The sequence below is a fragment of the Dryobates pubescens genome, chromosome 13 (assembly GCF_014839835.1).
Source record: "Dryobates pubescens isolate bDryPub1 chromosome 13, bDryPub1.pri, whole genome shotgun sequence".
NCBI lineage: Eukaryota > Metazoa > Chordata > Aves > Piciformes > Picidae > Dryobates > Dryobates pubescens.
Genome location: NC_071624.1, coordinates 30,961,852 through 30,984,562, shown reverse-complemented (window position 1 = coordinate 30,984,562; position 22,711 = coordinate 30,961,852). Strand labels below are relative to the sequence as shown.

The 22,711-nt window shown below is 49.5% G+C and overlaps 1 protein-coding gene across 1 annotated transcript; it reads left to right on the top strand.

Moving 5' to 3' along the window:
- The first annotated feature begins 6,176 nt into the window (after window positions 1–6,176).
- CHCT1 (CHD1 helical C-terminal domain containing 1) lies at window positions 6,177–13,490 on the top strand. The gene is made up of 5 exons (XM_054167009.1): window positions 6,177–6,254; window positions 7,024–7,152; window positions 8,323–8,498; window positions 8,960–9,059; window positions 13,311–13,490. Exons 1-5 carry the CDS (start codon window positions 6,177–6,179, stop codon window positions 13,488–13,490), a joined length of 663 nt encoding a protein of 220 aa, XP_054022984.1.
- Window positions 13,491–22,711: the final 9,221 nt, after the last annotated feature.

Here is a 22,711-nt window from a genome sequence, read left to right as displayed (position 1 = left end):
GGCAGAGCTGTGAACAGCCCTTTGCTTCATCCCCCCCAGCACAGAGCCGTGCACAAGGAGGCTGCTGGCACTTTGCTCACTGAAGCAGCAGGGGTTTCCCAGGAGTTAATTTTATTCTATCTAACTGGGGGGGGGGGGAATAATGTTAACAAATTCTGTACAGCCTCCCTGAGGGCATCCTTATCTTGATGGGCATTTCTCTGCCAGGCTGTCTCCCTCCCTGCTCCATTCTGTTCTCTTCCTTTTGAGACTAGGAAAGCTCTTGCCCTGGCTCCTGGAGCAGCTGGGTTTCCCACCTGGTTATGCCAACCTTCCTGCCCTTGCTGACACTTTCCAAGCCCTCTCTTCTCTACCAGACAGTATTTAGCTCTCCCATCTCTCTCTCGTTTCTGTTTGGCTTATACATTCCAGGCCTCTCTGCACATCTTGCTAATCCCATGCAAACCCCTGCCACACTCCCCAGGCAGAGCTGACCTTTGGCACAGGAGGACTACTCTCAGCATTTCCCAGGCTTCTCCAGTTCCTTGCTAAGATGGTGAACAAATCTGTGAGGAGAGAGTGAGTGAGGCAAAAAGCACCCAGGGCAGTTCATCTGATGTGACCCAAAAGCTTAACAAAAGAAGTGAAATGATTTTCAATATTAAGAGATACCTAATTTGCTATAGATTTGGGTTTGTAAGCAGCACCAGAGGGATGGGCTTATTATCAGCTCATTAACAATGACTGTTTCAATTTGCATACAAACTCAAAAGCTTGTGAAGCATAATGAAAAGGAAAGCCTTTAACTATCCTCTTTCTCCCAGGCTGCAAGTTGCAAAGCATGGAGGAAGCTGATAATGTTCTTTCAGTTCCTGAAGGCTTTGAGCAGCTTAGAAAATTCTGTGACATTAGCAGACACCATTCATAATCTCCCTCTCAGCTGGCTGGAAAGCTACAGACAAACATCTACACAAAGCTGATGAAGCATCAAATAATGCAGGAACACCTGAAGATCCATCTGCTGGCAAGAAGGTGTCCAGCACAGGAGCTTAGTCACCAGTAGCTTTGGGCAGTGTGGAAGACCTGGCTGGCTGTGTCTTCCAGAATGGGAATACTTTGAGTCATAGAATCACCTGGTTGGAAACATCATCAAGTCCAACCATAACCTAACACCTCCCTGTACACACCTTGGGACACACCTGGGCAGATCTTGCAAGGAGATGCAGCTGTATTTATGGCTTCTACACTCCACTGGTCATGAATTGCCTGTGGGCTCTTTACCAGATTATTTCAGACCAGTGATTAAAGGAGCCAGACCCAACACTTCCCACAAAGAGACTCCTAGGGTGGATCAGCAGTGTCCACAGAAGGGCAACAAAGCTGGTGAAGGCTCTGGAGAACAGCTCTGGTGAGGAGCAGCTGAGGGAACTGAAGTTGTTCAGCCTGGAGAAGAGGAGGCTCCCTAAAGGGGGTTGGAATGAGGTGGGGGTCAGAGGAAATGGCCTGAAATCGTGCCAGGGGAGGTTTAGGCTGGACATTAGGAAGAATTTCTTTGTTGCGAGAGTGGTCAGGGATTGGAACAGGCTGCCCAGGGAGGTGATGGAGTCCCCATCCCTGGCAGTGTTCAAGAACCATGTGGCCACGGCACTTGGGGACATGGTTTAATGGCCCTGGGGATCTCAGGCTGAAGGCTGGACTCGATGATCTCAGAGGTCTTTTCCAACTAAAACAATTCTATGATTAAGATGCCTCTATGAACGCCACAAGGAAATAATCACAGAATCACTAGGACCTAACTCCTCTTCCAGCTCTCTTCCCCTAGTACAAGATTTATTAACTTGAGCTGTGTTTATTGGCACCCAGCTGCAGGTAGGAGACAGGTCTGCAGCTGTCTGGGAAAGTTTTCGTCATCCTTAAACACCAGGAAAGGAATTTCCAGCTCCAATTAGCGAAGCCTCCACCCCTACAGTCGGAGCAGTTGTGCTGAGTGTCATTAATCAAGCTATCAAGTGAAGCGTTCACCGCCCTCCCGGCAAGAGCAGGTCACTGAGGAGCAGTCCTCATTACAATTCCTCCTCAGGATCACTCTGCAATACCTCTCACAACCACGTTTGGCTTTTCTGTTTAACTGAAGCACGTGCCCCAGCAGTGCCTTTAAGGCTGATGTAAAATACCTGTGTGTTTATCTGTGTTTATCAGCCCTCCTTCCCTCTGACCTGCCAGCAAATAAATATTGCATCAGATGCCTGCATCTCTGCTCCCCAGCCTGACTCATCCCACCACACATGTTCATGCCAAATCTGCCTAAACCAGCAAACAACAAGCAGCAGCACAAACAGAGCATCTCCACCTCTGGTTCCTTTTTGGCTCCGTGCCTACTCTTTGCAGTGGGAGAGCTGCTGTGCTGCAGAAGGCAATGTTTGCACTCACACAGCAGCTCCTGGAAGACTCAGACGCTCAAAGAGGAGAAATTAATATTCACAATAGAGCTGTCAGGGGAAAAGGAAAAGTTTTCCCTGAGGTGCATTGTTACAGTACAGGGTTTGACTGGCACTTGGGCTGCTTTTCCTTCGCGGGGAGGAATGGGAGAGGCATAATACAAAGGGCTGCAGAGATGCTGAGGGGACTGGAACATCTCCCTTCTGAGAAAAGGCAGAGAACTGAGGGGGGTTGAGTTTGGGAAAGAGAAGAGTTAAGGAGGATCTCATCAATGCTTAGAAATACTCAAAGGGTGGGTGGCAGGAGCATGGGACCAGGCTTTGTTCAGTGGTGCCCAGTGACAGGAGAAGGGGTAGCAGGCACAAACTTGAGAAGTTCCATCTAAACATGAGGAGGAACTTCTTCAATTTAAGGGTGGCAGAACACTGGAGCAGGCTAGCCAGAGAGGTGGTGGAGTCTCCATCTCTGGAGACATTCAAAACCCACCTGGACATGTTCCTGTGTGACCTTCTCTAGGTGAACCTGCTCTGGCAGTGGGGTTGAACTTGATCTCCAGAGTTCCCTTCCAGCCCCTACCATTCTGGGATAATCTGTTTGCACTCCTGACTTTTGCCCATCCCATCAGAACATTGCTTCAGGAGATTCTGCCCTTAAGCAGACAACAGAACCAGATGGATTTCCACAGCTGTGGGCTGGGTTGTGCCACCTTCCCCCATGGCAGGCTTCAAACCAGAAAGCAGCATTGTCTGCCAGAGGGGCAGGGGGAACAGAGACAACCACAGGCTTCTGAGGCCTCAAAGGTACCTTTCATGCCTGATCTCACAGGAGTGGACTCATCCACAAGACCTTACATGATGAACCAAACCAACTGAAATCTGACTCAGTGCTGCCAAAAAATCAAGAGCTGGGGGAGGTTTGTAGCTGCAGTGCTCAGAGCACAGCTTTGAGTTGCACAGCTGGCAGTGTAGAAAAGGCACTTTGCAATCTCTGCTGTCCAGTCTCCTGCTCTTGCCACTCTGCTAATTGTGCCAGAGCAGGCTGCTGAGATCGCTGCTCTGCTGAGAAGCAGGTGAATGGACAACTCCTAAACACAGCCAGATCCTCAGATGAAGGCTGGCTAGGGAAACCCATCTACACCTCTGCTTTTCATGGCTCTGGCTGAGCTCAGCATATGCTGACAGGTAGTAAGAACAAAGACTGGGATTTTCAAGGGGAGCTCAAGGCCTTCTCCATCCTCTGTGGCAGTGAAGTGTACACAAGCCAAGAGAGCCACTCCAGGCTGTAGTCACATGCTCGTAGGGGCTGTAATCTCACAAGGACACAGATATGGCCATGCAAATATGGCTCATGCCTGAGCTAACAGCAGGCAGACATCCCTGGAGCTCCTGCAGCCTTTTCATCTAGCTGCTAATGCCTGTGAAAGCTCCTGCTGAAGAAGCTGCATTCCTCTTGTGCTCCTGTTAGACAGCAACACAGAATCATTTTGGTTGGAAAAATCTCTCGGACCACAGAGTCCAACCATTAACCCAACAGCACCATGCCCAGCAAATCATGTCCCCAAGTGCCATGGCCACATGTTTCCTGAGCACCTCCAGGGATGGAGACTGCACTACCTTCCTGGGCAGCCTGTTCCAATCTCTGACTGCTCTTGCACCAAAGGAATTTTTCCTAATCTCCAACCTAACCCTCCCCTGGCACAGCTTCAGGCTATTTCCCCTCCTTCTGTCACCTGATCTTAGGGAGAAGAGACCAACCCCCACCTCGCTGCAACCTCCTTTCGGAGGGCAATGAGGTCTGCCCTCAGCCTCCTCTTCTCCAGGATAAACAACCCCTGAATGCACTATCCTTCAACACCCTGATTTAAGAGGTGAGGACATAAGCTGGCAGCTTCTTGGTTTAAACCTCTGGAGGAGAAAAGGAAAGGAGCTGCCTGCCACACTGGGGACAGATGTCACAACTGCAGGCAGCAAACACAGCAAGAGGGCAGCTGGTGAGGAGCAAGAGGCACAGGAGGTGAGAAACCAGCTGCCTTTTCAACATCTCCTTCAACAAAACCACCTCTAACACAGTCCTCAGCACAGCCAGGCTGAGGCAGCATCAGTGCATTTACCTGTGCCATCAGCCTGCTTGCCTCGTGGTAAGACAGAATACACCTAAGCAAGCTGGAACAAACCTCAGGTGGTCAGAGCAAGCCTAGCTGCAAAGCCTCAGCAGGTATTTGTCTTTGTGTCTGCCCAGCAGCAGCCTGTGCGAGGCTCCCGTGGCAGCTGAGAGCAGCCTTTCAGACGTGGGGGAGGCAGAAAGCAGAGACAGGAGGGGAAATGCTGCAAACATCTCAAGGGAAGGGCTTGGCTTAAATGGATTTTCGTCACTATTGGATTCAGTCATGGGGAGAAGCCAAACTTCCCTCAGAGAGCCTGAAGACAAGAACCTGTCTCTGTTTCAAGGGCCATCAGCAGGCACTTCCCCAAGACCGCTACCTGCAGCAGGCATTTGGCTCGGCAGAGGCTCAGCACCACCAGCTGCAGCAAGCATTTCTCTTCTTTCAGGGACCAGACACGTCCAAACTTCTGCCAAAAGCAGTTCTGCTCCCTCCACACAGCCATGCCCAGGAGGACCTCAGAGAGAGGGGCCCTTTGTCCAGCCCTGGAGATGACTCCCGGTGCCAGAAGCGACCTGGCACAGGAGCCAGGCTGAATCACAGCTGCAGCAATTGCACCAATTGTCCAAGGGACACAACAATTGCACTTGTCTGGCTGGTCAGGGCATGATGGGAGCCTGACACATTTTTCTCTGTGAAAGCATTTGGCCTTGAAGTAAATTTTCAAAACAAAGTCTCTTTAAACCCAAGCCTTTCCAGACTTCCCCCTGACAAGTACAATTTATTCTTTCTGAAAAAGGGAGCTTTAAAAGAGATGTCACCCAGGAGAATGAGATCTCCTGGGGTTGGCTTTCACCACCATCTGTGAAGGATGCAGCTCTGAGTTTCCACTGCACTGTGATGGGAATGGAGGTCTCAACTCAAGCTAGCTGCCCGGAAAACACCCAGGGTGCAGCCCAAGGTCCCTTTCCCTGGCTGCACCTCTGCTCCCCATCAAATGCCCCTGTCACAGAGATCAGCCCCAGGTGAGCCAGGCTCTTTGATCCCTGTCTTGGGAGCACTGGGAGAGTAGGAGAAAGGCCTGTCCTGAACTTGCTGGTGCACAAGCTGCAGAGGAAAAATGTGATTGCTCACACCAGCAGCTGCACCCACACTTACAGATAGCCAATGCAGCACATGTGTGACTCAGAACTGCCCTTTGCACCACATCCAGAGGCCAAAAAGCTCTGCACTGATGCACAGTTACAGGTGGACTTTCTGCAGGTGCAAACCCAGAGTCCCAGAGGCTTCACCAAGCTCCTATGGTGCAGGCAAAGCCAAGGACCTTTCTCTCCCACTGTCCACAGGAGTCATTGACTCGTTGAACATCCTGACCACCACCATAAAAATCATAGAGCTGTGGGTTCTCTGCCCAGTGTTTTCTGTCTTTAGGACCACAAAACTGATGTGGAGAGGTGGCTCTGCCTCAGAGGTTCACACCTGTGGGGGGCTGGAGGAACCCAGCAGTCTCCATGGCTGGCAGAACTCGGAACCGGTGTCCAGGCAGCCTGGTTACCTTGGTCACCAACCCAGCGCGGTTTGGTCCAAACAGCTCCACAGCAGTTTTCCCTTCCTAGCTGGTGTGAGTGAGGCCTCAGGGGAGAGGAGTCTGTGTCCCATGGAGGACATAGGCTTCAAGGATGAAGTGGAAGGATCCGGGGCAAGGGGCAGCAGTGGAGATGGCACAGCCAGCCAGGTGAGGACAAGGAGGGAGGTGGCACACAGTGAGACCAAAGCAGAATCCAGCTTCAGTTTCACCTCTGAAATGTGGCTTGGGATCAAAATTGCAGAGAAGTCATCTCCCAGGGGAGCAGAGCATGTCAGAGAGGAGAGGACTTCTCTGCCTACACGCTTCAGCAAGTTCTGAGAGGCAACATGAGCTGGTGTCAGTTATATAAATGTTGCTTCCCAGAAGATGAGTGCAGGAGTTATCTACACAAATGTTGACACAGGGAAAGCAGCCATTGCCCTTTGCAAAAGAAAACATCCCTCTCCCTGGAGCAGGAAGGTGCAGGTTCAGTGGCTGAGGATTGGGGCTGGTTTTCAATCTGGCTTTGCAGCAGGTCAGCCCCAGCACCTTGTCCATCAATAAAAGCTGGGGCTGGAGCAACGTGGCACTACAATGAGCCCTTTGTAACCACAGATTGCCACTTAACAAGCGGCTGCCAGCCTGCCTTTGATTAATGCCATTAGGAACCAGTGGCCGTTGCTTACCCTTGTAATTTATTAGAGCTAGGGTTTCCAAAGGGGACCTCAAGTAGGCACCTAATTCTTACAGGCTTTTAATTATCCTGGAATACCCAACTTGAGTAAGCACCTCTCAAACCTCAGCCTGAAAGGATTTAGCAGGAAGAGAAATGCTTCTGAGCTTCAGGACTGGCTTGGTCCTTGGCAGTTATTTTAGGAGGAGGATGGAAGGGCTGCACGAACTGGAGGACTAACCTGTGGGCTTTGGCACTTTGCAGAGCCCAGAGAAGGATCTGGCTGGCATGGAGAAGGAGGCAAGCTTTGTCACAGGTGATGAGAGTGCTCCACCATGCAAGACCCCACTCATCTGCTCTGCAGATGGCCTGGATCAGGACACCTTTAAAATTGTAAGATACTGAAAGGAATTCAGCAGCAGAAAAAGTTGGTGGCACCTCAGGTTGTTGAGAGAGAAGGAGCAAAGAAACCCCAGGAGTCTGGCTGAGGGAGAAAAGCAGAAGAGCAGGATGAGACACCCCCTCCCCATGGCTTTATTCCTTGCCTGAATGTTTTTGCCTGATTGGGGTTTTGCCATCTCTACACCACACTTTCATTTTAAACAAACAAAACGAAACAAAACAAACAAACCACCAAAAAGAAATCCCCAAGCAGCACCAAAACAATCACATTTCACAGGCACTGTTTGGCCTCTCAAGCAGCTGCTGCTACATTGTCCCTTCACACGACACCAGGTGCTCCCTGGCTGCCGTGGGTTGGTGTCTCTGCATCCCTTGCACCACAGCCACGAAGCCTCACCTCAGACTGGGACCTGACTTCCCTCTTCTGCTGCATCATGGTATAACCACACAGCCCCTGTCACAGCCAGACACAGCACAGAGAAGATGGTCAAGAGGGAGGGCATCCAGATGCAGTCTTTGCTCCCCTGACCTTGCAAACGTTTGCAGCACATCCCAGGTCTGGCCCCAGGAAGCAGCAGCATGAGAACATCAGCAAGCCCGTTCCCTTTGCTTCTCCCTGAGGAACAGCAGCTCTTCTGTAGCCTCAAAGTTAGACCCTGGGCCCTACCATGTCCAAAAGGAACCCCCAGTCTTGAAATCCTTCAATTCCCTTTTAAAGTCACATTAGATTTAGACTGCAGATTAGGAGGAAATTCTTTCCAGCGAGGGTGGGGAGATGCTGGCACAGGTTGCCCAAGGAAGTTGTGGATTCCCCCTCCCTGGAGGTGTTCAAGGCCAGGTTGGATGAGACCTTGAGCAACCTGGGCTGGTGGGAGGTGTCCCTGCCTGTGGCAGGAGGGTTGGAACTGGATGATCTTTAAGGTCCCTTCCAACCCAACCCATTCTATGATTAGACACGCCTCAGCTGGGGTGTCACCAACCTTGGGACATGCAGAGGCAACAGAGGTCCTGCAAGAGACCCACATCAGCCCCTCCATGTCCACACAAAGACGCTGCAAGACAAAGCTCCTCCAGTGCTTCCCAGCCAGCTCTCTCACCAGCTGATTCAGTGAGCCTGGGTTTCAGGTGTTGAACACCTCTGCCTACACTTTTTCTTTGCAGTGCAAGGAGTTTTTGAGACCCTTTAAGAAGTCCCTCAGGAAGCTGCATTTGCCCCAGCACCTCCCCAGAGAGAAGAAAATGAAGCACATGAAGGAAAGTTTGACCATAATCGGAGACCGCATCGATCTGTTCCTCCAGCAGTACTGCAGAGCCTCAGAGGTTGAGCACTGGCAGAGGTGAGGCTCTGCTCTTCCCAGCACCAGTGGTACCACACTGGTGATGCTCCCAGTGCTCCCAGCAGGCATTTAGACACCAGCTGCATTTGCAGGCTCTGGAAATGAGATTGGGTGTCCAGAGGAGACTTGCATAGCTTGCTCTAGCTGCTGAAGACTCGCTGGTTTGGCAGGTGACTCCAGCAGAGGCCACGAGGCATTAATCCTGCCCAGTGCAAGGCCAGTGTGATCAGCAACATCCTTTTGCAGGTGAGGTGGCTCCTGGGTGGCCACCTGAGTTACTGGATGATCCTTCCTGTGCCTAGGGAAGAGCAGGTCTGTAGAAGTTTGTACATTTTAGGGAGAAAAAATGAAGAAGGTGGGGTGAAAGCTGTGGAAAAGGTGTGCCAGCAGTCATGGGGAACAGGATGAGGAAGAGGATGAAGCTGGTACTCACACAAGCCACGTGTCTGTCTTTTCCCCAGGATGCTGTGGCAGTTTGTCTCCCTCTTCTCACAGCTGGATGCAAAGCAACTGCAGAAGCTGCACAGGTACAGCAAGAAGAACCAAATGGCTAAGTTTCTGGTAAGCAAACAGGAAAGTTAATACCCTGTGAGGGGGTTCTGCTGAGGGGACAGCTTGCACAGGCTGATGCACGTCAGAGGAGAAGCCTGTTTCACAGAAGGGCACAAATGCTACAGGTGTTGCCAGTTCCTACCATCAGACAGGCGCTGAGCTCTCACAGCTTGCCCTGGCCAGCACTGGTGTCTCCAGCTGCATGGTTTACAACTTCTGGAGCTGTTGGTTGATGCCTTGTTTCCAGTCATGCTTCACAGATCAAGTCTGAGCCATGGTTTTATCTGATGGCACAGGAGTTAAACTTTGAAACAGGTGACCAGCTCAGGTGAATCCTGTGTTTGCCAAAGCCCTTTCCTGTGCCTGAGCATCAGCCACCAGAGGAAACGGCAAGGAATAGTTCCCCTGAGCATGGACTCCAAAGGGTTAATTCATTTAAGCACACTCATAGCCAACCATAACCATATCTCCTGAGCAAAGGCTGAGTACAGCAGGAAGTTCAAAGGTCCACAAGAAACACATACTTTAAGAAGTGTATTAAAAAAGAATTAAAACCAGATCTACAATGAAAGCCAAGGAAGGAGTCAACCAGGAACTTGTGGTGAGTAAATTAGAAAGCAGCAGTAGGTGAGACCTTGCTGGGTTACTGGGACACTGCTTGCTTCACCTGATAGCTGGCAGTGATAAGGGCAGGTAAACAGCTCTCCTCCAGCTAAAGAGAAGGGGGGAAGCTGACCACACAGGTCTTGTTTTCACTTTACAGGAAAGCAGAACCCTTTTTTAGGCTCTAAAAAGTTACCCCAGCAATGAGGAAATCAAAGCTATTGTAAAGAGGAAAACCCAAACCCAAACTCCTGCTGCTGGCCTGAGATGCCCAGTTGGGAGATACTAAAAAGGCAACTGGCAGCTCTGGGAGGCAGGCAGCAACAGTTGTTCTTGCTCCCTTGAGGTTGTAAGTGCTGCAGAGGGGGAACTGAGCTCCATTTCTGACCGAGAGGCTCAGATGAGCTCAGGACACAACCTTAGCTAAGGACAAGCTGAGGGTAGCTGCCCATTACCATCTCAGATGCACAGATTGCATCAAGTTGGAAGAGTCCCTTAAAGGACATCTTGTCCAGCCCCCCTGCAGTCAGCAGGGTCATCTCCAACCAGATCAGGCTGCCCAGGGCCACACTGAGCCTGATCTTGAAACACATTCAGAGATGGGGACTCAACCACATCCCTGGGCAGCTTGTTCCAGTATTTCACCACCCTCACTGTGCACAACTTTCTCCTAATGTCCAATCAAAATCTGTCCTGATCCCACTTCAAACCATTGTCCCTCGTCCTATCACCACAGGCCCTTCTAAACAGTCCCTGCCCTGCTGAAATGCTGAATACTGAAATGCTGCTGTAAGGTCCTCTCGGAGCCTTCTGTTCTGCAGGCTGAACAGTCCCAATTCTTTCAGCCTGTCACAAATAACCCCCCCAAGAGTCTTTCCCCTACAGAAAAACCAGAACCAAACCACACAATTCTATGGGGGTGGGGTGGGGTGTGGGAAACAACCCAACAAACCCACAAAAAAGCCCCACAACCAAAGCCCAAACAAAACCAAACCCCCAAAGGAACAAACCCAAAGGGTGGGTGACAAGCATGAGTCACACTGCGCCGTGTGCCGAGGAGCCTGCACCAACCTGCAGCCAGCAAGGCCGACAGGAGCAGTGACAAATTCTGCCTGTTATGTAACGAGTGACAAATGCCTTTTGTTATGCAAGACAAGTGGGAGAAAAAAAATAATAAATAGTAAAGGAAAAAAAACCCCAAAGCAGCTTCTTTACCCTTTGTGGGAAGGGAACAGCAGTCAGCTCCCTGCTGCAGCATAAACAACAGGCTGCGGATCCAGGGGGGGACCGGCATGTTCCTCCCAGAAATAGCTTCTTTGGAAATGGCTCATTATTTGGATGAGTGAGCATAAAAACACCGAGTCCATAGGTGTTTAGTGAGTGACTGAGGGTGTCAGCATGGCAATTTGGCCAGTTGGGGAGTTCTGTTAAAGGAGGGAGGCTGGCAAGCAGCTGGCCGCTAGCTGTGCTCACTGGCCGTGGGACTCGGGGATCCAGGGCCCTTCCCCTCACGTTTGGACTTTTAGACTTTTTTTCTTTAATTAACCACAGAATCACAGGAGGCCAGGTTGGAAGGCACCTCAAGGGCCATCTCTTCCAGCCTTCCCAGGTGATAGTGTAGCTGAAATGAGCTGGCCCAGCACCCTGGCAAGCTGAGAAAACTGTCCAGCATTGGGGAATCCTCTGCTTCCCTGGGGAGATGATTTAGTGTTTCACTGTTCTCAGGGGGAAACATTTTCTTCTGAAGTCCAGTAGGAATCTCCCTAGCAGTAACTTGTCCCCATCACCCCTTGTCTTTTCCATGGGACTCCTGGTAAAAAGGAGTCACCCCTCTGGGCAGCCACCCCTTATGTGCTGGTCCATGGCAATAAGGTCTCCCCTAAGCCTTCTCTTCTCAAGGCTGAGCAAACCCAGCTCTCAGCTTCTCCTCATCTGGCAGGTAATTTAGAAACAAACAAACAAGGCACATCTGAATTTACACACTGGTCCCAACTCTCTGTTTTCAGACTTGCTGGAAATCCCAACCCAGACTCCCTTCTCAGCTTAGAGCTAGAACACAGCATCATTTTCCTTTGTGTTCTGCTGGCTCCAGCATGCTGCTGAAAGCTGCAGAAATCAGCCCCATGCCTCACTCTGAGAGTAAAGAAATAAATCTTCTGGGTTATCTGGGCCTGGGGAGGCTTTCCTTTTAAAGACAGTCAAACTGAATGAGCACTGGCAGCACAAACCCCATTCTCCCCCTAGATAGCCTGGAAGGATGCACAGTGCTCTCCATCCGCTCCGCGGTACCATCCCAACAAGCTCAGGATGCGGAGCGCAGGGCCCCACCGCCACCCCCCGGCCACGCTCCTGGTGCAGAGGGTGCCACAAAGCGACAGTGACATCCAGTGGCAGCACACACCCGTCCGCAGCACCCACCTCGGGGCAGCGAGGCTGAGCAGAGCCAGCTCCCGTTCCACACGCCGCCGGAGCCTGCCAGGAACGCAGTCACCGAACGGCACCGTCTGCCACCAGCCGTCTGCCCACAGCGCCTGAGAGCTGACAGTCCTCTCGCTGCTGTGCTGAGAAGGGATCCTGCTCTAAACTGCAGATTTTACAGAAGCATGGAACTGTTCTGGCTCTGGAAAAGACCTCCAGGGTCATGGAGTTGAACCTTCAACCACTGGCCAATAAACCATGCCCCCAAATGCCATGGCCACACATTTCCTGAGCACCTCCAGGGATGGGGACTCATCACCGCCCTGGGCAGCCTGTGCCAATCCCTGACCACTCTTGCAGCAAAGAAATTGTTCCTAATCTCCAATTTAAAGCTCCTCTGGCTCAATTTCAGACCATTTCCTCTTGTTCTACCACCTAATACTAGGGAAAAGATACCAATCCCCACCGCATCCCAGCCACCTTTCAGGGAGTTGTAGAGAGGCAGAAGGTCTCCCCTCAGCCTCCTCCAGGCTAAACAACTCCAGTTCCCTCAGCTGTTCCTCCCCAGCCCTGCTCTCCAGACCCTTCCCCAGCTTTGTTACTCTTCTCTGGACCTGCTCCAGCCTCTCAAGGTCCTTCTTGGAGTGAGGGACCCAAAACTGAACTCGGTACTCAAGGTGTGGTCTCACCAGTGCAGAGTTCAAGGGCATGATCACTCCCCTGCTCCTGCTGGCCACAACATTCCTGATCCAGGTCAGGATGCTGTTGGCCTTCTTGCCCCCCTGGGCACACTGCTTGCTCAAGCTCAGCTGCTGTCAACCAGCACCCCCAGGTCCTTTTTCTGCTGGGCAGTTTCCAGCCACTCTGCCCCAAGCCTGTAGTGTTGCATGGGGTTATTGGGACCCAGCACACGGTTTCAGGGGCTGGGTAAGCCAAGCTGCACAAACAGCTGAGCTGGGCTGGATGTCAACACAGGGGAGCAGAGACAGCACAGAAAACAGCTCTGCAGAGGCCAGCAGGACTCACTGCTGGGTGAGATGGAGCCTTGGATCTCAGCTGTGAGAAACAAACACTTCCTGGGGTGAGGATTCGTGAAGGCAGTAGTCATCTCTCAGCTCATTGCTGCTGCCACCCCACAGGACCATGGTTAAGCAAGAGTTAATTGGCCAAGCATGAGTCAAGGTGTGGTGTTTGCTCATACAAATATCTTTAAAATGTTGTTTTGGTTTTGTTTTAAAGCAACTATGCTGCCCTTCAGAAAATCCAAATTCACTGCCAAGCCCCAGAGAAAGGGAACTGGAGCAGCTTTACATCAGCTGGGGTCTCTCCAGAGGTACAAGTGACCTACAGGAGAAGCTGGCTCAAAGAGACAGTCTCCAGCAACACAGCCACCAAGTCACCACCCAGCATCAAGAATGAGAGGTGAGAGGTACTCACGTAGCCACTGCTGGCACCAAGCAGGAGAAGCATGGTCCAGGAGTAGAGCCACCTGCATTGGGCACTGCTGCACAAGGACCAGCAGGTGAAGGTGTGATCAGTGGTGGAGTAGAGGAGTCAAGCAGGGTGAACTGCTCTTTCAGACATGGGAGTAGGGTAGCAGCAGCAAGAGAAGCTGCTACAGCATGAGGCAGTAGTAAGGAAGGAGAAGACATCCCTCTGTTGGCCCACGTCAGTTGGTGTTAATTAGTGTGCCTTTAGCTAGCAAGCTGGCTGCTCACACATAGCTGTGGCTTGCCTTTGGGCCCACCCTGGCAGAGCCACCCCTGCTTGTCTTCTGGATGCAAAAATGCAGCCCAACCTGTACCAGGGATGTTTGCTGGCCAGAGTCACTGCAGCCTGTTTACTCCTGCACAGCAGATCCCAGAGGAATGTAAAGGAGACATCAGAAGCAACTGCTGATGAGTTGGGGCTTTGCCACAAACAGGTGCCACAGCCTGCCTGTGGAAGGAGGATTTGTCCCACGTAAGCCTATTTTCAAGCTTCTAAAATGCAATCACATGTCCTGTGGGAGTTCTCATGCACTCAGAACCAGCTTGCTTTCCATCTCTTCTCTCCCCAGTCCTTCTATTTACCTCTAAAAAAGTCCAATCTGGTATGTAACAGCTCAGAGGGAGCACTTAAAACCCAAATTGACAAACTAAAAAGTCAAGAGGCAGCGAGACAGCATGAGCTGGGAGGCTGAGCAGGAGTCCCACGCAAAGCTGCCGGCTGTGAGGCTCCAGGCAGTCCTCCTCCGCCTGTCTGCTCCCCTCCAACAACAGGGAAACACCACCCAGCCACTTCTTACGCAGGGAAATGCACCAGAGACACGAAGAGCATGAAGCACCCAGCACCCATACAGGCTGGGAGAGGAGTGGCTCGAGAGCAGTCTGGAGGAGAAGAGGAGGCTCAGGGGAGACCTCCTTGCTCTCTACAACTGCCTGAAAAGAGGTTGTAGCCAGGTGGGGGTTGGTCTCTTCTCCCAGGCAAGCAGCACCTGAACAAGAGAACACAGTCTCAAGCTGTGCCAGGGGAAGTTTAGGCTGGAGGTGAGGAGAAAGCTCTTCATAGAAAGAGTTATTGGCCCTTAGAATGTGCTGCCCAAGGAGGTGGTGGAGTCTCCATCCTTGGAGGTGTTCAAAAAAGGCTTGGATGTGACAGAGCCATTGTTTAGTTAGCCATGAGGTGTTGGGGGATAGGTTGGACTTGATGATCTCTGAGGTCTTTTCCAACCTTATTAAGTCTATGATTCTATGACTTGGGGGAGGCAGTTGATGAAAAGCTCCACATGAGCTGGCAATGGCCACTTGCAGCCCAGGAGGCAGCTGTGTCCTGGGCTGTGTCAGGAGACGCGAGACCAGCAGGATGAGGGAGGGGATTCTGCCCTTCTGCTTTGCTCTCATGAGACCCCACCCAGAGCATCTGGTGCCCCCAGCATAAGAGGAACATGGAGCTGCTGGAGCAGGTCAGCAGGTCGTGGATGCTCCCTGCCTGGAGGAGTTCAGGGCCAGGCTGGATGAGGCCTTGAGCAACCTGGGCGGGTGGAAGGTGTCCCTGCCCGTGGCTGGGGGGTTGGAACTGGCTGATCTTGAAGGTCCTTTCCAACCTAAACCATTCTATGAAACACCAAAACTTAATGCAACTGAAAGCTAATAAACACAACAAAAGTTCAGGATTGCTGGTGGCTTGAGAGCCTGGCTGAGGAGCCTCCACAAGCAGCCTGCTGCTCCTATGTATTTCTAGTGACAATGCACTTCTAGGATTGAATCCACCCAGAGGATATCTTGGGCACACCAACATCAGCCCCTGTGGCAGATACAGCTTCTCAGAGGAGCTGTGCCTTCCACTTACCTTGTGGGCTTTTTTGTTTTGTTTTTAAGGTTCCCAGACAACTTCAGAGGTCAACAGAAATCAATGAATACAGCAGCATCACCTGAAGAGAACACAGGGAGTAAAGGCAGTCTCCATGGTTTCCTGAAACTACAGAACATGGAAATACCTTGCAGCATCTTAGCAACAAGCTTCAACCCAAGCAAAATGAAAATTACACTGGTTTAAAGCCTGTGGTCTTATTTATTGTTGTCCTGGAGTTGCCTAACAGCTGTGCACCGGCACTTGCTCAGAGATACCCAAGTGTCAGACTCACCTTTACTACTTCACTCCACAGCCCCCAAAATGGAAGGGAAGTGTTTGTGAGGAAGCAGGCAGCTGCTCCTTCCCTTGCTAGGGCAGGAACCCTCTTCTGAGAGCAGGATTTGTTCCCCCCTGATTTCCACTCAAACACAACCCCTCCACATGGTATCCTGGGCTGCATCAACGGAAGTGTGTCCAGCAGGCCTAGGGAGGTTCTGCCCTGGTGTGGTCTCGAGATGGTTGGGTAGGGCCTTAGTTATTGCCTTCAGATCTGAATCCTAGCAAAATAAAAATACCTTTCTAGATCCCTTTGGAAGGGCAGATAACACAAGGCCATTTTTAGACTCAAGACAACAGATTTCCTCTTGAAATGGCATCTTGGCTGCCACCCACAGCCCTTGGCAAGCGAGTGCCTCCCTGGCTGTGCTGCCCGCTGCAGTGCCGCTGCCAAGCGCGCAGGAAACTGCTCCCGGGAGGCTGGGAAGGAGGATGCTGCGTGCTGCTTTCACTGGGCAACAGATCCTGCTGCTTGCATTGGGGCTCTTTGTGCAGAAGAGCAGACACTTGGCGTGCTGCAGACCTGGTTCAGCTGCAAAGCACCAGGAATTTTCTTAGCATAATAGAAGTGTTTTCACCTCGAGGTTTTGCACCTCTGCGGCGCGCTCTCTGTAAGCCAAACGGAGCAGCGTGTGCAGCTGCATCAGAAAAAACACTCTATGCCCTCAAAATGTCACACTTGTTTAAGACAGAGCTGAGCAAGATTAAAGCCTGCTCCAGACTTGGATTATTCTCCAATTTTTCCTGTAGGACGTGAGGTGACTTAGAAGAGACAGGAAAGCTCTCAAGGAAAACTGAGCTCCCTCAGAAATAACCTGAGAGAGATTCCTGCCCTGATGACGTGGGCAAAAAGGTTTCACCTTCAGAGGTGCCTGCTCCAAAGGCACAAAGAGAAAACCCTTGGGATAAGCTGCAGGATGCATCAGTGCCCCTCCTGCAGCATCACAGGGATTGTTGTTTCCTGCTGTTTGATCCTGGAAGCTGCTGGGCAGTGGTGCTGCTGTGGCAGATTTGCACAGCCACGCAGCTTGCAGTGCTCAGAGTGCGTTTCCTGGCTGGGCCTGTTTGCTCTTTCCCATTCAAATGGAGCATTAGGGAATACATGGAAGGGTTGCACCACTTTGGCTCGGGCTCTTAAGGACAGTGACATTGCCATGCATTTTATGAAGTGCTAATGCATAACCCAAACTGGTTTTCTGCAAACACATGGGACAAAAAAAGAGGGGAGGACAGAAGGAAGGGGGGAGAGACAGAGGTGGGGAAGGACTGGGAAGGGAGGATGGGAAGGAAAGTGAAGAAAGAAGGAAAAGGAAGGAGAAAGAGAAGAATGAAAACCTATTTCCCCCCACCAAGCCACAACCTAAAAAGACAGAAGCAGAGACCACTGCTGACCACTAGGTTCAGGAGAGTAAAGCACATTTTGTGCCACAGGAAGCAGAAAGATGCCAGCAACGAACAAAACTTGTGCTGCCCACGAAGGCAGCAGTGAGGCATCGAGAGCCAGTCACCCTGGGAAGGACATCCCCAGGGCATGAGCCTTCCCCACCAGAGCTGCACAAGTCTTTCAGCCAGCCAGAAGGAGCTCCCCACACTTCAGGAAGTCCAAGGGAGCATTTCTCTTCATAGTTAAAACCACCCAGCCCTCCCAGGAACAATCCAGGCTCCCTCCAGCAGCTCACCTCAGGCCAGTTTGAGGGGATTAGTGGTTACATTCCATAGTATGAGGAAGAGCATGGTCCTTGCTGATGTCAGGGTTTGGACTTCACTCAGACTAACCAGAAACTCATTACTGGGAGGCAGCTTTTACCCAGCTTGGTTTGTTAATTCCTCCAAAACCAGCAGTGCCACCTCATACCCCTGCTTTCAACATCAGGTTCCCTTGACCTGGGCAAGAAGAGTCCCTTCCAAACCCCACACCGTGCTGGAGTTCCACAGGATTCTGTGAGGGGGCAGCAAGAGGGCAGACGCTTGTTGAAAGGAAGGTTTTCACCCCATTGAAGGCAGATAGCTCCAGCTGCGGGAACACTCTATTTATTAGGTCAATATTTCATTGTAGCAATACAATTACAGAATATCACAATGCTGGTTACAAACAAGAGTATGGTTTGATGGTTACAAACAAATGCTGGGCACTGCAGTCTGGGAGAAGTAGGCTACGAAACAAAGTCTTGACACGACAAGGTAGGGTGGGTCTTCCAAATGATCAAGATAACTCTCCTAGAAATGGATGTGGCACTATGGGTGGAGATTCTGGTTGAGAGGTGGCTTTGTGTAAGTAGTTCCATTTACACAGTCAGACAGTTCAAGCAACAGCTTTTTTTTTAAACCTGTTTTCCTGTCTTTTTGTTTTTCTTTTTTTTTTTTTTATACTTTTTTTTTTTCTTTTTTTCCCTTCCTTTTTTTTCCTCTTTTTTTCTTTTTTTTTTCCTTTTTTCTTTTTTTTTTTTTCCTCTGCCTTTTTAAATGCTCTTAAATTAAAATCCCCTGTAGGTCAATAAAGTATAAAAATAGTACTGAACCCGGTAATATTCGATAAAATGTTCCAAGAGTTCATTCACATCATTAAGTAGTAAAGAAATGGTGAAGTTGGAGTTACCATGGCAACACTGCTTCCCAAGAAAGGAACAGACAGGAAAGAGGGGGAAAGGGGGAGGGGAAATAAAACCCAACCTTACACATATGGTACCTGCGACAGTTAGTTAGCGATCCAACACTGAACTTGTGCACCACAAACCAAGTTTCTAAATATCTCTATATAGTTATATAGTTATATATTTATTTATTCTCTTCCATCTTAAAATTTACCTTTGAGGAGAAAAGGAAATAAGAAAAAAAAAGTAAAATCAAATGTGCACTTCAACAAACTCACTAAGGCCACTCATGCTATAGATACCTAGGATTGCAAGGAGATAAAGAAATGAGTTAAACAAGACCCTAGAGCCACGCACCTTGAGATCACTGAAGGGAAATCTGTTTCACTGCCTAAAACATTCCTGAGATTTAGGGACACACACACAAAACCTAAAAATAATAATCATCATCATTAAAACAAAGCATTACCAGTTTTTTTCAGATGTTGGTTATTGTTTGTTTCGAGGGGGGGAAAAAAGAACAAAGGGAATTTCTTCCCCGCTTCGCACAGAAATCCTCGCAAGGCCAAGGAGCACAACGTGTGCCAGGCGAACACCCACAACAGAGAGGCGTACTCGCAGCTAACATTTGGCCACTAATTTGCTTCTTATAAAACAAAGGGGGAAAAAAAAAGAACAAACCAAGCCAAAAGGGAAATCATGACCTTTAGGTACCAGGATGTTCCTGCACGGGCAGCAGAGGAGCGAGCTCTGTTTAAGATTAACAGCAGCATCTCCCCCCTTGCTGTTTGCTACCAGCTGTGAAGTCAAGCCCAATCCACACAACTCAAGTTTTTGTCAACAGCTTCAGTCCTGTTTGAGGCACAATGAGTTTGCCATTTTATTGTTGGTTTTGGACTCCACTAATGTGTAGGCCAAGGAAAAGGAAGAAGAAAGTCCAATGTGCATTTCGTGTACCGCCAGAAGGGCACCGATAGCAAACTTCAAAGCACAGCACATAGGGAAAACAACTTCATTGTGAAACTAGTTAGAATTCAACAACCAAAGAACCCTTCACAATTATTCAACAAAAACCTGTGTGCAAAAAGAGGGGGGGTGTGGAAAAAACCCACCTCTGAAACAACAGGTTCTGATAGAGAGCTGAGTGCACGTGGAGAGCAGGACACCGAAGCAGACAATTCCTGGTGTAATTAATGCCACCTTGTAAAAGTGACCAAGCAACTCTCTGGGGCCAAGCAGTCCCTACTTGCTTTACTTCAAGTAGCTGAGGGACATTTATTTAAATCTTTCTGCAGATTTCCCCTTTTGTGAGCTCAGAAAATCTTTGTGTTCTTGTCCCACTCCACAAGAAGTCACCCAGAAGAGCCCAAAGAGCAGTGGAACCCTGACAGGACCTTCCTCCCTCTTTACCAACTGTGTAAAGCAGGACAAGAAGTTGCTGATTCAAACAACCTTGTGCTGAAAAATCAGACGTTAAGGGTTTAATTTAAACAACAGTTACAACAGTTCTCCTGAGGGTGACACCTGTCCCTCCCACTTGCCCCCAGGCACTGCTGATTCCATGACTTACCTTCCAGAACAACTGGCAGGAGGCATTTCACTGGCTCTCCACTCACCAGCACCAAGCAGCCCCTGCTCAGCTGGCAGGAGGTGCTCTGTGCCTCTACGGAACCCCAGGATTTAATTCACCTCCTCAAGTGTTGCACATCTGGGCCTGAGCTCTCCCACCCTGCAAGGCTAACAGCCTGCCACCCCAGTACTTACATTGAGATGAGGATGGAAAATTCTCATCTCAGTTGAGATGTTCTCCCCAGTTTTGCCTCTATAGGGAAGAAGATGCAGGGTTCACCTTGGCAAGTTCTGCACAGCGTAGAAGACACAGGGGCTTACACCTCTGCTCCTGTAGTTCTGTCTGCTGCAGAAATACTGAAGTAAAACTACAAGATCTACTGCAACCACAATGGCCTGGAGGAACAAGTCATTTACCTTCCTCTGGAGTCATCCAAGTGGCCTCCTACTTTCCCAAAAATATCAAAAAGCAGACAGCAGAGACAGGAATTAACAACTAACACCAGCACACTGCAGTCCCAAGCACTCAGCTGAGGAGGTACAGAACCAGTAACTTCAAGAAGTGTCAGTATTATGTTATTACATGGGAAATCAGTATTACACCTGCAGCAAGGACAGCATCAGGTGAAGGTTCCAAGCCAGGGCATGCAGAACAGGCAACAAAGCTTTTTGTAGGCAGCTGCAAACCTCATGCACTGTAACAGCTTCAGCAGTCAGCTGTAGCTACCTTTAGTATCTCGGCATGGCTGGAATTGTGGAGATGCTACAAGGAGAAGTTCAACCCAAAAGTGAAGTGAGGATTGAATTCAGTCCTCTGAAAAGCATGCAAGTAGTCCTACAAGGGATGCTGCAACTGCTCTTGGCCACATCACACTGCTTGGCCGAAGTCCATTACCCAAGAGAATTCTGGGTGACTTCCAGGACCTTAGTCCCTTCCAGACAAGCCAATGCACCAAAGTCCATGACATGCTGCTGAAGTAGCTTCAGCAGAGAAAGCAAAGTACATCCAAGCCAGCAAGATCTGAAAATACAGCTACTGCTGAAACAAACTGAACTGATGCACTTGGTTATCAGACTGAAGCTCAGCCCCTCCCTAACCTGCCCCATGCTGGAAGCTCTCCCTAACCTGCCCCGACTTCCTGAAGGCAAACCATGAAACACACAACCCAGGGCTGGCATAACAGCAGTGGTTTACAGAGAACACCCTCACCAGTTATCAGACAAACAGTGCTCCTCACCCCACACACACAACCTTGGGATGTTTCAGATTCCTTTCTCCAAAGCAGGAAACGGGAGACCCAAGCCTGGAAACCCCGAGCACATAAATGGTCTCCAGATAAAGCCGAGTGTAAATCCACGTACCCAGTCTGAAGCTTTTAAACACTGCTGCAGTACAGAAATTACACAGCCTCTGTAGGATGATTTGAAGCACATCTTCCCTAAGTTCTGACACTACTATTATATCCTGCATTTAATTTTAAAGAGGACTTCAAAATTCATGAGAACTTTGTAACTCATTGGTACCCTGCTGTATGGGCTTCCAGGGCCCAAACACGGCTTCCCTTCACGCGTTTGTAGTACCTAAAGGAGTCAGAAACAAAAACTGCTACAAATAAATTAGGTTTTACACCCACACATAATTTGAAGTTGGATTTTCACTGAACAGCTGTTGAGGATACACTGCAGTCTTAAAAGTCTTAATGCCACAGAAGTTTTTTTAAATGTAAATACTTCTCACCTCAGTGAAGATATTCCAAGCTATGCAATCATTACATCTGCATTCACTAACTACACAACTGCATTCTAAAACTGGTATTACTCATCTTTTCCACCCCAAAATATACTTGAAGGCACCAGTACATGAACTGTTGGCCTGTAAAATTTCAGTTCTTAAGAGCCATTAAGCTCAAAATAAGTGTCTGAAATGTCTGACATTTCTTCTCTGCACTCTTTCTTGAAGAGTAACAAGCAGCTTTCCCTGTCCCAAACAAATTAAAAACCAGATCCCAAACAAACCACCCAGTCCCAGCCCTGCAGGAACCATGCTCATGGAGCCTCAGCTTGGACTGACCTTCCACAGCCACATCACAAACCCCTGAAAATAGGGGGGGAGGAAGGGAGAAAACCCCAAACTGACAGAATCCTAACTATAGGAGCACTGTTTGTGCTGCTATAAGAAGAACTGAGGTAACAGCAGTGAGTTGTTTCTAGTTTGCTATGTTACACAGACTTGCCAAGGAGTATTACCTCAACATTAAAAAAAAACCCAAACAAACAAAAGACCCCAAAACAACACCCAAACAAAAAACCCCACAACAAACAAAAGCCCCCACAATCAACCAACCAAACCACACAACCAAGTAGCCCTTCCCCCCCACCCAACAGAAGAAAAATTAAGACAAGCCAGTGAGATAGGCATTATTCAAAGATCTTTGCAGCTGACTTCTGCTTCTTAAATCAATATAAAGGAATCAGTTTCTGGTTGTACTGTTGTTTAATGTAGAAATGAAGCATCACCAAAAAAAAAAGGAAAGAAAAGAAAAAAAACCCAAACCAGCAGCACCCAAAATCCCACCAAAAAGAAAAGAAAAGAAAAAGACCTGTTGTGCTTTTTGGCATTTTTGGCTGACCCCTGCAGACTGTACAGTAAGTTGTGTTCTCCAGAAACAGGATTGGAATACAAAACCCTCGAGTGGTATAAACAAGTGACTGCCTCACTTATTGATCAGAGTAAGCCCATTTAAAAGAGGGGGAAAAAAACCAACCCAACCCAAAGCAACCCAAAGAGAAGATGGCTGCAGCAAAGAGTTA